The sequence below is a fragment of the Quercus suber genome, unplaced genomic scaffold (genome assembly GCF_002906115.3).
Source record: "Quercus suber isolate HL8 unplaced genomic scaffold, Cork oak 2.0 scaffold_72, whole genome shotgun sequence".
Classification (NCBI taxonomy): domain Eukaryota; kingdom Viridiplantae; phylum Streptophyta; class Magnoliopsida; order Fagales; family Fagaceae; genus Quercus; species Quercus suber.
Window position 1 is genome coordinate 1,698,229 of NW_027069537.1, and position 14,452 is coordinate 1,712,680.

General features: G+C 35.9%; 2 protein-coding genes across 2 annotated transcripts; both read right to left on the minus strand.

Moving 5' to 3' along the window:
• Positions 1 to 5,118: 5,118 nt before the first annotated feature.
• On the minus strand, positions 5,119 to 5,808 carry LOC136067439 (uncharacterized). Its single transcript, XM_065773305.1, has one exon. It carries the CDS (start codon positions 5,806 to 5,808, stop codon positions 5,119 to 5,121), a length of 690 nt encoding a protein of 229 aa, XP_065629377.1.
• Positions 5,809 to 5,922: 114 nt separating this feature from the next.
• Positions 5,923 to 6,399, minus strand: LOC136067440 (uncharacterized). Its single transcript, XM_065773307.1, has one exon. It carries the CDS (start codon positions 6,397 to 6,399, stop codon positions 5,923 to 5,925), a length of 477 nt encoding a protein of 158 aa, XP_065629379.1.
• Positions 6,400 to 14,452: the final 8,053 nt, after the last annotated feature.

Below are 14,452 nucleotides of genomic sequence, written 5' to 3' on the forward strand. Positions count from 1 at the left end.
CCAGGTGATAAGGGTAAGCCAGCTGAACCAACCAAAGACAAAGGCCAAGGGTTGGACAAAGAGAAGACTCCTGCTGAGTCCAAGGGCCAAGCCCCAGAAGCTGCTGCTCAGATAGGCCAGGCTGCTGACCCTGTGGTCCCTCCAGCTTAAGAGTAGATACATAGGGCTTTTCCTTTTCTTTTTTTTTTGTAAGAGATTGTAAGCTACTCTTTTAATTAATGAAGCAGTTTCTCCTTCGCATTTATTTCTTTTGTTGTGTGTGATACAACTTGCTATTATTATTAAGTCCTGTACTTTAACTTTATGGGGATGTGGGTGATCGTGATCCTAATATTATGTTAACAACGTGCATGACTAAGATTGGTATTAGAAAGGGGTAGAATGTATGAGAACTATTACTAAATAACAAAAACTACAGGGGTTATAGTAAAAAGCTTCACAAGCCTTTCCAAATGTGCACAAAAGAATAAGAGGCAATATAGGTTAGGGTTAATTTAAACACATTCAGGAATTTCAATCATGGCTCATCAGAGAGTGATACTTCAATAAAAACCATTACATTGGATTTAGATTCAAACATTCAAAGAGCTGTGATAGAGTGTTAACTAACTCAAGTCGTCTGGTCCAAGGACTACGGGCATGAATAGATTTAAGTTTAAACACTTAAAGAAATCGTAACAGAGTGTTAACTAACCCATATCATCTGGTCCGAGGACTACAAGTATGAATGGATTTAAGTTTAAACACTTAGAGAAATCGTAACAAAGTGTTAACTAACCCATATCATCTGGTCCGAAGACTACAGGCATGAATGGATTTAAGTTTAAACACTTAGAGAAATCGTAACAGAGTGCTAACTAACCCATATCATCTGGTCCAAGAACTACAGGCATGAATGGATTTAAGTTTAAACACTTAAAGAAATCGTAACAGAGTGCTAACTAACCCATATCATCTGGTCCGAGGACTACAGGCATGAATGAATTCAAGTTTAAACACTTAAAGAAATCGTAACTGAGTGCTAACTAACCCATATCATCTGGTCCGAGGACTATAGGCATGAATGGATTCAAGTTTAAACACTTAAAGAAATCGTAACAGGTTGCTAACTAACCCATATCATCTGGTCCGAGGACTACAGGCATGAATGGATTTAAGTTTAAACACTTAGAGAAATCGTAACAGAGTGTTAACTAACCCATATCATCTGGTCCGAGGACTACAGGCATGAATGGATTTAAGTTTAAACACTTAGAGAAATCGTAACAGAGTGCTAACTAACCCATATCATCTGATCCGAGGACTACAGGCATGAATGGATTTAAGTTTAAACACTTAAAGAAATCGTAACAGAGTGCTAACTAACCCATATCATCTGGTCCGAGGACTACAGGCATGAATGGATTCAAGTTTAAACACTTAAAGAAATCGTAACTGAGTGCGAACTAACCCATATCATCTGGTCCGAGGACTACAGGCACGAATGGATTCAAGTTTAAACACTTAAAGAAATCGTAACAGAGTGCTAACTAACACATATCATCTGGTCCGAGGACTACAGGCATGAATGGATTCAAGTTTAAACACTTAAAGAAATCGTAACTGAGTGCTAACTAACCCATATCATCTGGTCCGAGGACTACAGGCATGAATGGATTCAAGTTTAAACACTTAAAGAAATCGTAACAGGGTGCTAACTAACCCATATCATCTGGTCCGAGGACTACAGGCATGAATGGATTTAAGTTTAAACACTTAAAGAAATCGTAACAGGTTGATATGCTGATTAAAAGAAAAGTTTGATTAATAATAATACCTTTTGAGGTTATTTACATTCCATGGGCGTGGTATCACATGATTGTCCAGGTCTTCAAGGAAATATGCCCCAATGCCAGCTCCTGAAGTAATACGATATGACCCTTCCCAATTAGGCCATAATTTTCCCCAAGCTGGGTTCTTTGCAGTGCCAACCACCTTTCTTAGTACTAGATTACCAGGTTCCAGAGGTCTGAGCCTTACGTTGGCGTCGTAGCCCTGTCTAAGCTTTTGTTGGTAATGCGCTAATTGGACCACTGCATTTTCCCTCCTTTCATCAATTAGGTCCAAACTCTTCTCTAGCTGTTCATTGTTACCTGTCGGACTAAACGAGCTCGTTCTCAACGTCGGGAATCCAGTTTCCAAAGGTATGACAGCTTCAGCCCCGTAGGTCATTGAGAAGGGGGTCTCTCCAATAGACCTGCGTGGAGTAGTTTTGTAAGCCCAAAGCACATGCGGCAATTCTTCTACCCACTTACCCTTCACGTCATCTAATCTCTTTTTCAAGCCATTCACAATGACCTTGTTGACAGCTTTAGCCTGGCCATTACCCTGGAGATAAGTTGGGGTGGAGTATCTATTCATGATCCCCAGTTCGCTACAATAGCTCCTAAATGCTTTGCTATTAAACTGCAGGCCATTGTCCGAGATGAGAATACAGGGGACTCCAAATCGAGTAACTATATTCTTCCACACAAACCTTTGCACGTCTACGTCTCGGATGTTGGCAAGAGGTTCTGCCTCGACCCACTTGGTGAAGTAGTCAATGCCGACCAGCAGATATTTCTTGTTTCCTGCGGCCTTAGGGAATGGTCCCACGATATCCAAGCCCCATTGGGCGAAAGGCCATGGGCTGGATAGCGGGTTGAGGGTTCCCCCTGGCTGATGAATGTGTGGGGCAAATCGCTGACACTGATCACACTTTTTAACATAATCCAGGGCTTCTTTTTGCATGTTTGGCCACCAATAACCTTGAGTGATGGCTCGGTGAGCCAAAGATCTACCTTCAGTGTGGCTTCCGCAGATTCCTTCATGCAGTTCCTCTAATAACAGCTCAGCCTTTTCAGGATGCATGCACAACAAGTACGGTCCTGAATAAGAACGTTTGTATAGTTTCTGATCTTCAGACAACCAGAACCTGGCTACTTTCCTCCGAATTTTATCAGCTTCTCCCTTCTCTTCAGGTAAGATATCTTCCTTTAGAAACTTAACCAAAGGGTCCATCCAATTGGGTCCAGCCCTGACTTGATGTACTTGAACTACTTCTTTTCCTACTTCGGTGGGTTTATGCAAGTCCTCGACGAGGATAACTCTCGGCAAATCCTGTGCCGAAGAGGTGGCTAGAGTGGCCAAGAAGTCAGCGTGTGAGTTACCATTCCTAGGAATATGCAGCAAGCTGAAAGATTCAAACCCTGACTGCAGATGTTTAACTCGGCTCAAGTATCCCCGCACTCTTTCATCCTTTGCCTTAAACTCCACCTGTACTTGACCCATAATCAACCTTGAATTCGAGAATAACTTTACTGCCTTTCCCCCCATCTTTTGGACCATACTCATCCCCATCAGTAAGGCTTTGTATTCCGTCTCATTGTTTGTTGCCGAGAAGTCCAGCCTTAATGCTTTCTCAATGATGATTCCCTAAGGGGATATCAGCACTAGCCCCACTCCAGAGCCTTTCTAGTTTGCAGCACCATCCACGTACGCCTCCCAATGGGAAAGGCCTTGTTGAGAAATCATACCAATCGATTTTTCATCCATGTTCGATGTCGGCTTTACCTCTTCTAATTGGGGCTTCATGAACTCGGCTACCAAATCAGCAAGCACCTGGCCCTTGACCGAGGTGCGTGACATATACTTGATATCAAAAGCCCCTAGGATCATCCCCCATTTTGTAATTCTTCCTGTGTAGTCTGCACTTCGGAGTATAGCCCTGAGCGGAAGCTGGGTGAGAATGACGACTGTATGGGCTTGGAAATAATATGGGAGCTTTCGTGTACCGAGCACCACTGCTAGAATAGCCTTTTCCAACGGTAAATAACGGACCTTGGCTTCATGCAGCGACTTGCTTACACAATAAACGAGTCTTTGCACACCGCCATCTGCTCGGATCAGTACCAAGCTTACAACATGGGTAGCTACAGCGATATACGCATACAAGCCCTCGTCGGGCTCAGGGCTGAACATGATTGGTGGTCGAGCTAGATAATCTTTTAATTGTTGGAAGGCCACAGCACACTCTTTTGTCCACTCGAATCCTTTCCACTTGTTAATCAAGGAAAAGAAGGGCCGACACCTATCCGCTGATCGAGAGATAAATCGATTTAGGGCTGCCGTCATTCCTGTCAGTTTCTGAACCTCCTTGGGATTCCGAGGAGCTTGCAACTCATTGATGGCCCTTATCTGATCAGGGTTGACCTCAATTCCCCTGCGAGTCACCATATATCCCAGAAACTTGCCTGATCCCACACCAAATGAGCACTTAGAAGCGTTCAAGCGTAGCTTGTATTTTCGGAGAACTTCAAAGGTACTTTCTAGGTCTTTCACATGCTCGGCCACCATTTTGCTCTTCACGACCATGTCGTCTATGTAAATCTCAATATTTCTTCCCAGTTGTGGTTCAAACATCCTCGTCATCATCCTTTGGTAAGTAGAACCCGCATTTTTCAAACCGAATGGCATTACCTTATAGTGGTAGTTACCCATGGGAGTCACAAAAGCAGTCTTCTCTTAGTCTTCCAGGGCTAAGGGTATCTGATGATAGCCTTGATATGCGTCCAAGAAGCTCATTCGAGGGTGTCCGACAGTGGCATCTACTAGCCGATCGATTTTAGGCATGGGAAATGGATCTTTAGGGCATGCCTTATTTAAGTCAGTGAAGTCCACACATACTCGCCATTTCTCGTTCTTCTTCTTCACCACCACAATATTTGCCAACCACTCTGGGTAGAAAACCTCTTTAATAGCTCCAGCTTGTTTGAGCTTTACTACTTCTTCTCTGACTGCTTCAACGTGTTCCCTCGATGGACGCCGATGAGGCTACTTCTTAGGGGTGATCAAGGGGTTTACTTTCAAATGGTGGCATATAAATTCCGGATCCACCCCTGGGGCTTCATAAGCGTTCCAGGCGGATACGTCGAGGTTCTCCTTAAGAAGTCGCACTAACTCTTCTTTTTCCTGCAAAGGTAACTGGGATCCGGCTTGAAAGAATCTTTCGGGATCATCCCCAATGATGACTTTTGTTAAATCTTCGCACCCTGCGCCCTTGTCCGGATCTTCAGTGGGCAATAACCGATGCTTTGGTTGCTATAAGCCCTTTTCGGCTCTGGTTGATGACTCGGCTCTTGGCTCGTGTTGAATGGCAGCCACCAAGCATTGTCTAGCTACAGATTGATCCCCTCGGATTTCGCAAACCTGGCCTTCGGATGGGTATTTGATTTTCTGATATAAGGTGGAAGAAACCGCCCCCAGCGCATGAAGCCAAGGTCTGGCTATAATTGCCGTATAGGGTGAAAAAACGTCCACAACTATGAAATCCACCTCCATCACCTCTGAGCTAGTCTGTACAGGTAGTCGTATTTGGCCCTTCGGGGTAACAACTCTTCCTTCGAAACTGATCAACGGAGAACTGTATGGTGTTAAGTCACTAAGTTTGAGGTTCAGCCCCCTGTAGAGATCAGGGTACATTATTTCTGCAGCGCTACCTTGGTCAACCATCACCCGTTTCACATCATACCCCCTAATTCTGAGGGTGACGACCAACGCATCATCATGAGATTGGACAGTGCCCACCTTGTCCGCGTCCGAGAAACCTAAAACTAGTTGATCATCCAGTTTACACCTCTTCGGACCCTGGCCAGATTCCCCTGCAGGTAACCGATCCACCGACATGACCTTGGATGGCCAAGATCCTGTTCTCCCTGAGGCTGCAAAGATAACATTGATAGTTCCCAGAGGGGGTTTTAAAGGATCATCCCTCCGGGACTCCGCACTCATTGGACCTCCTCGGCCACTGATGTGATGTAAGAGATGTCGCAGTTTCCCTTCGCCGACTAGTTGGTCCAAATGAACCCACAAACTCCTGCAGTCCTCAGTCGTGTGTCCATGATCCTAGTGGTATTGGCAGTAGAGATTGCGATTACGTCTATCAGGATTCCCTACCATTTTGTTCGGCCACTTGAAGAACGGCTCGTTCTTGACCTTTTCTAAAACTTGATGGACTGGATCTCTGAATATGGTGTTGACAATCTGGGGGTTGGCTGCTCCTGACTGCGCAGGAAAATCTCTCCTCGGTTTGCTGTTAATGTATCGATCCGACCTGAAATCCCTCCTGTCCTGGGGGATAACCTTCTCCTTGCCTTTTCCTTGTTGTTGGTCTTCTTCAACTCTCTTATACTTCTCAATACGGTCCATTAGCTGACGCATGCTAGTAACGGGTTTACCAGACAAGGATGTCCTTAAACCATGATCGGTAGGGAGGCCGAGCTTAAACGTTTCCAGGGCCATTGCATCAAAATTGCCCTCCATGTCATTAAACATCTCCCAATATCTGTCCGAATACACCTTCAGTGTTTCTCCTTCCTGCATGCTCAAAGACAGCAGAGAAGACAATGGTCAGGCCACTCTTCGGTAGGTGACAAAACGTGAACCAAAAGCTTGGGTGAGCTCTTTGAAAGAGCTGATGGAATTTGGGTTCAGCCCATCGAATCACCTTATGGCAACTGGCTCAAGACTGGAAGGGAAAACCTTACACATCAGCGCTTCGTCCTTGGAGTAGACAGCCATCCTTTGGTTAAAATGACTCATGTGTTCCACGGGGTCTGTTTTACCGTTGTAGATGGTGAACGTTGGTTGGTTAAAGGGCCGAGGAAGTCTCGCCTCTTCAATCCTGCGCGTGAAGGGTGACCTAGAAATCTGGTTTAGAGCCCTGCTCATGGCGTCGTTTCCCACGTCTCCACGTGATGGACTTCTGCGTTGCCCCTTGCGATGAGATTCCTCTTCATAGGTATAGGACTCGCTGGCTGGTGTCCTGGATTTATGTTGATAAGTGACGTCCGGCTCGTCATCAGGGTCCTCATCAGAATACGAGGAAGCCCGTTTCCTCTTTGCATGGCGTAACTCCCTTTTTAGTTTTTCGATCTCCTGCTGTAAATCTCGGTTCTTCTCTGCATGGGACATGCGACTCCCGCCATGTGATTGGTTCTGACCAGGGGGCACAGTGTGTATGCTACCATCGCGGTCTTGTCTTCGCTCTAGGTTAAGAAAAGGGTCCACGTGCTGAGATACCCTAGACTCCGCTTCTTGTTGACCGTGTCCAGCCATCACCTACTGTTGTCTTTGCCCCTGCACAAGCTCTTCCCACAGACGACGCCAATTGTAGGGTCTGTGTTTGTAGCCCAAGCCCAAAAGATATGGGTTAAAGGCCCAACAAACCCAGGACAATGAATTTGTAGAGAGTGGGCGAAAGAGCTGGGCTGGTTATGAATTAAACAATGGTTGGCTAGGTTACTTGCAGTGATGATAACATGAAATAATGCTTGAACAACTCCCTGAATGAATGTCCGAAGAGATGTTTTATTAAGTGAACAGTAATTACAACATTCAGAGTTACAGTAAAGCTTTTCTTCTTCTTTTTTCTCGTTCCCCATTATCAGGGACCCTTCTTCTTTATATAGCACCATTTCCCATCATCTCCATCGTCCACCTGTTCTTCATCTGCGTATCTACTCAAGTACATGTCACGTCATGTGTCTACTTTAGTTCTTTGTGAGTGGCGGTAGCTGAGGTTACACTGTTCAAGGGTCTTCTCCACATAAATGCGGCCAGAAAAGCTGTTGCAGTGCATTAAATACAGTGGTAGCAGCTTTTCCTTTAGATATTTTTTAGTTCTGATCATCTCCAGACCTACCCAGAACTTATCATTATCATTGGGATTGTTAGGAAGATTGTTTGGACCTTCCACACGTTTGATTGATCAAGGTTATTTGTGACCGAGGGGTAAGACACCTTCGGACCAGTAGTGGCCTCTTTGGACGGTACTCCCCCTCTACTTCTGGGCTTCCTGCCTTCAGATGGGTCGTTCCAACTAACTATTGCTTCTCGAAAATATAATACTCCTCAACATGGTGCCCCAGGCCCATTGAGTAGCTCTGGGTTTTTACCCCCCACAGTAACCATTCTCCATACACTTTAACCAATAAGAAATATAATGTTATGAATTGATAGTATAATTTTTTTGTAGTATACATGCTATTTTATATATATATATATATATAAATTATACTATAGTTTTATTGAATTTTTCATGATTTATAATTTATATTTTTTTTTTCAAAATTTATTTGGAGGAATTATTTAAAAAAAAAAAAAAGACTTGATGTATTTACAAATCAAATGTTATTTTGGGAAAAACAAATGATTCTTATAATATTCTTTAAAATAAACTGAAATTTAACATCTCATATTCTTAGGATTTTTATTAAACTTCAAATAAGACCAAAGATAATAAATAGTTACATTCCCAGACATTTAGATTACTAGGCAATGTATGTATCACATTCCATAAATCTAGATGTCGAGGATAATGTAGATTCTCTTATACCAATTTACCAAACACCACCTAAGGGTATATATAATTAAATTTATTAATTCAAATGGCTACACAACTCAAACTTATCCACTAACTCTTTCAACAAATATATCCACTAACAAACAATTACAACAATTTAGAATTACACTAGCATTTATCTCTAGACTCCTTTTGCATTTAGTACTATTTATTCTTGGAAAGAAGGAAGACAAGAATGGTTGGTTCCTGATGAGTTTTGGTAGGTCAACACATAATTTATGTGGTTCGACAATGTTCCTACATCCATTGAAGTGAGCAGCTAATCTTTCTCAAAAAAGAAAAAGAAAAAAGTGAGTAGCTACTAATCTATATGAGAAATTAAGGCTGCAACAATGTTAATAAATAATACTAGCCTCATCACATGCGCTTCGCGCATGTGATAAGGTTTTTTTTTTTTTTTTTTTTTTTTTTTCTAGTGGTCCTGTTTTGTAGCTCAAAAAAAAAAGTGTTTTTATTTTATATATATAATTTTTATTTTGAAAATCTAATTTATAAGTGGATAAAGTAATTTGAAAATCAATGAGAGAGTGATCCTAATTTTTAGGTAATGTTTTAGCGAGAGTTAGAGTTGTATTTTTACCAGATTTTTCTTTAGTTTTGTCTTTACTTAAACATATAGAGGCAATTTTTTAACCAAAAAAAGAGAGGATCCCAAACAGAAGAAGCCCCTTAAATAGTAGTACTAGCCTCATCACATACGTTTCGCGTGTGTGATGAGGCTTTTAAAAAAAAAAAGTGTTTTTATTTTATATATAATTTTTATTTTGAGAATCTAATTTATAAGTAGATAAAGCAATTTGAAAATCAACAAGAGAGTGACCTTATTATTTAGGGCATGTTTTAGTGGGAGTTAGAGTTGTATTTTTATCGAATTGTCATTTAATTTTATTTCTACTTAAACATAGGAGTGTAGGGGTAAAATTTTAAATTATATTGTATTCTTATACTCTTCTTACTTACAAAATACATCAAATTGATTAAAGATAACTAACTGCCTCATCTACAAAAATTTTAAAGTTCAAATTTATTATTTATTTTTATAGGGTTTATCTATCTATCTATACTATATGTAAGAAGATTCATCTCTTTCAACTTGACTTATATATGGTTCAAAAATACTCTCATTAATGGAGGATAACTTAATTTAGAAATAGAGTCATAAATGTTAAATAATAAATTTCATTTTGAATTAAAAAAAAAAAAACTCATAAAATTTAGGATTTTTTCCCCTTCACGTTCAAAAAAGAAATTACAGTTAAGGTACATTTGGTACACTGAATGGAGATTACAACATGAATTGTAATCTTCATTACTAGTAATAAAGTGTGTTGTAATGTAATAACTAAAAATATTCATTAGTTTGATTGTGAATTATAACATTAGAATGAAACTTAACATTTATTTTAGGAAATATCTTACTCATATAATTATATTTCCTTAAAATTTGTTATTTTTAAATTTAAGAGAGATATGTGTTATTTTTTATGATTTTTTATTTTTATAATTGTTAGATGTATATGGAAAGTTTGTTTATTTGGAAATATTTTAAATTTTGAAATTATTGCACTTATTAAGGAATAGCTAATACAACCTTTTAAAAAGGAATAGTTATTCCTCATTTTGAAGAATAGCTATTCATAAGGAATGACTATTCCTTGTAATAAAAACATGACTAAACTAAAGAATAACTAAACCCTAGGAATAACTATTACATTATAGCGTCTATTACAATCTACCAAACATACCCTTACTGTTTATCTCTAAAGTTTATCTTTTTTATTTGTGTGAAAAATAAAATATATATATTTCTAAATTATAATTGATGCAAATTATTAATTCTTACCCAAAAAAATAAAAGAGCCTTTGAGTATGCGTAAATGCGTGCTTGGAGACAAGTAGTTAATAATAAAGAATACCCGATTAACTTAAAATAAAACTTGATATGCATATTGAAAATGAAAATAATATATAATCTAATTGTGATATTTTCAAAATATTAATCAAATAAAAAATTATTAAATACTAATATAAGATTAACAAAAGTAACATGATCAAGATTTATATGCATACGGGGCATAATTAGGCTTTCATACACGCCTAATGGGTTGTCCACTAAGGGTTCACCTATCGGGCTGAAGTTGAAATCACATTGAGCAAGTTAGTTGCCAACCCGCCATATTGCTGGGACCTACTGTATAGGAAAAAATATTTTATATCAAATTGTACAACGTCATCCGTATTAAAACTTAATAAATGAGAGATATGTGTGCAAAAATAACTACCCATGAATACATGTCTTTCAATTGTTGGTTGTTAATGGATTGATTATTTTTAACTGATAGGTTTCACATTTATTAGATTTTGATACCACTAACATGGTATTATTTGATACCAAATACTTTCTTATTTGTATAAATCCATGTATATTGTCATTTTTTTTTCAATTCTGACGTAAAGTGTGTCTTCAATTGTGAATTTGAATAATTTTTTCTTTGTTTTTTTAAAAATGTATGTCTTTGCCTAATACATAAATGTTTACAATAAGTACATTATTTAATTGAGTATTTAGGTTTAATATACTAAAACAGATTATTTAAAACTTCATTCCCACTCGTTTGTGTGTGTTTTTAACAAGAAAAGACAAATAAACCGACCGTCAAACTGGAGTGACAACTAACAACCCCTTCTCTTGATGTTTTTATACGAATTTTATTGTGAACCTAATTTATATATCTATGTGTATATAATAATAGGTAAAACGGAGAGAAAATCCAATTAAATTCAAATTAGAATTTAATTAGAGTCTAATTTTGCGCCACGTGTCTCATCTAATCTAAAATTTTAAATTTTTGTGCCAAATTAGTTAATTTAGTTTAGAAAACTAGGAGTCCAATATAATTAACCATAAAAAACATAATCATATAATTGAAAAAAAATTCAAATTTATAAGTCATCTCTCTCTCTCTCTCTCTCTCTCTCTCTCTCTCTCTCTATATATATATATATATATAATCTATATATTTATATATATAATATTAGGTAAAGTTGAGAGAAAATCCAATTAGATTTCAAATTGGAATTAAATTAGAGTTTAATTTTACGCTATGTGTCCCATCTAATCTAAGTTTTTAAATTTTTGTGCCCAGTGAATTTATTCAATGTAAAAATTGGATTTCAATTAGAGTTTAATTTTGTGCCATGTCTCTCATCTAATCTTTTAATTTTTGTGTTAAATGAGTTAATTTAGTGTAAAAAGCGAGGAGTCCAATATAAGTAAATAAAAAATATATATAATTTTTGAATGATTTTATATTTATGAGTCTTTTTTTGTATAACTAAAAACAATTCAAGCTTATAAGTCATATATATATAGCCAAAGTTAAGAGAAAATCTAATTAAATTCTAAACTGGAGTCTAATTTTGCGCCACATTTCTCATCTAATTTTTAAATTTATGTGTCAAGTGAATTATTAGGTGCAAAAATTAAAGAGTCTAAATTCAATTAGATTTTAAATTGAATTAGATTCTAAATTGAATTTTAATTGGAGTTCGATTTTGCTCATGTGTTCCATCTAATTTTTTAATTTTTGTGGCAAGTAAATTATTGAATGCAAAAATATAAGAGTTTAGAATTAATTAGATTCTAAATTATATATATGTAATTGTGATTGTTATTAAATGTATCCGTGCATATGCACAGGATTACATACTGGTAATAATAATAGGTAAAGTAGAGATAAAATCCTATTAAATTTCAAATTAGAATTCAATTAGAGTCTAATTTTGCGCTATGTGTCTCATCTAATTTAAATTTTAAAATTTTGTGCCAAGTGAGTTAATTTGGTGTAAAAATTAATTTTCAATTAGAGTTTAATTTTGCACCACGCGTCTCATCTAATTTAAATTTTTAAATTTTTGTGCCAAATTAGTTAATTTAGTTTAGAAAACGAGGAGTCCAATATAATAAACCATAAAAAACATAATCGTATAACTAAAAAAAAATTCAAATACATAAGTCATCTATATATATATTAATAGGTAAATTTTAGAGAAAATTGAATTATAATTTGAAATTATAATCCAATTTTGCACAATGTGTCTAAATTTATGTGGGAACTACATTATAATTATCCACTTAACCTTGTACCATGTGTCTACTTAAGTTTTTTAATCTTTGTGTCAAGTGAGTTAATGAGTGCAAAATAATAAGAATCTAATATTAATGAACTATAAAATTAAAAAAAAAAATCACATATATTCAATAAAAATCATCACATGTTTTATCTTATTAAAAATTAGAATGAAAAAAAAATGATCATAAATAGTATTAAATTTAGGTAAGAATTTTAATATATGACTAATTACGTTTATTTTAAAAAAATAATTTGACTAATTATCTATATTTTATGGTAAAAATTGTGTGTTTTTTTAATTTTTTTTTAATGTATCTATATTTATATGCATGAATGCATGTGTTATATCCTTTTAAAAAAAATTTAATTTGACTAATTATTTATATTTTTATAATAAAAATTTTATTTAATTTTAAATGCATCGCATTTGTATGACATGCTAGGAATCTAAACAAAGCACGCAACAAAAGAGATTTTAAAATCTTAATTAGCTTTGACAAAAGGGGAGAAATAACTTAATAAGAAAGCCGACAAAGAGATTGGCTCCTCGAAAGAGATTCTGGGCAGCTTCTACGAAGAAAAATATGTCATTCACAAAACCTCCTAACTTTCCACGTTTTATTACCATAGGAGAATCTTCTTATTTTGGTCAAAGTGGATTTTCAAAGGCATTTAGTCCAAAATGTTCGTTGGGGCATGAAATGCCTGATTACTATCCAAGAAAGGACAGAGTATTTAAATAAATAAAAAATCATATTCAGCAGAAAAATAAAGTTTTATTTATTTATTTATCATCTTTCTCTTTAATAATTATAAAATTATTACAGGGAAGAATTGCCAAATAAGGTTTTGTTTTTATTTTCCTAAACAAAAAAAGGTTTTGTTTTACTTTATTTTGAATAGTTAGGGTATAAGGATTTGAACCCTAAATATATTAGTTGGAACTAATCAATTGAACTATAAAATTCATGGCAATTTGCATGATTTTGCTTTTTATTATCAGATCGAGACTTTATCAGTTGAGTTAACTGAAACCTATTATATTAAAATGTTAAATTAATGCTCAAGAAGGACAACAATTTTAGGATAACGACTATTTTTACAATATTTTTTATAAGTAAAAAATTTAGGTGTTGTACTTTAAGTTCTTTTCTTATGATTTAACCATGTGACTACTTAACTTAAAAATACACTTTCATTCCAGGAGAAAAAAAGTCACACAACAGAATTTTAAGAAGGGAATCTAAGGAATAGTATCAAAGTCTTGCTCTTTTTATCTCTATACAATAAGAGGATTTACAAAGTTAGTTATGACTTCATAAAATGTTAAAAATACTCCTAATCTAATTAGATAATATTTATTCTTAAAAAATAAAAAATAGGTTTAAAATTGTAATTCAAAAAAAAAAATACTAAATAAAATTTTTTTTTTCTAAAAATTAGCACACTCTCTATTTGAATATATCTCATACATGTTTGATACATTTTTTTCCTAAAAACTAGCACACACTAAACCTAGCAGTTTACTCATTTTCAAATTCTAAATTTTCGTTTCTTAAAAATTCATTACATGTAACCTCATAATAGATAAATTTAAATTGAAAAATTACATTAAACTCAAAAATGATAAAAAAGAGTCTCGTTGCACTTGTGGAGCACCTGTGATGAGGCTAGTAATTCATTAATACAATAAGGTAGGATTGTAACAATGTTTAGACCCTAGTATACCTTGCTATTTAATTTAACCAATTTTAACTTAACCAATTAATCTTGAGTTAGCACAACTTGATGTTAAGAGTGCCTCTTGCATTGTGATTTAGAAAAAAAGGGATATAACATGTCTCAGCCAGTTATGTTTGAAGTTGTTAGAAAAGAGAAT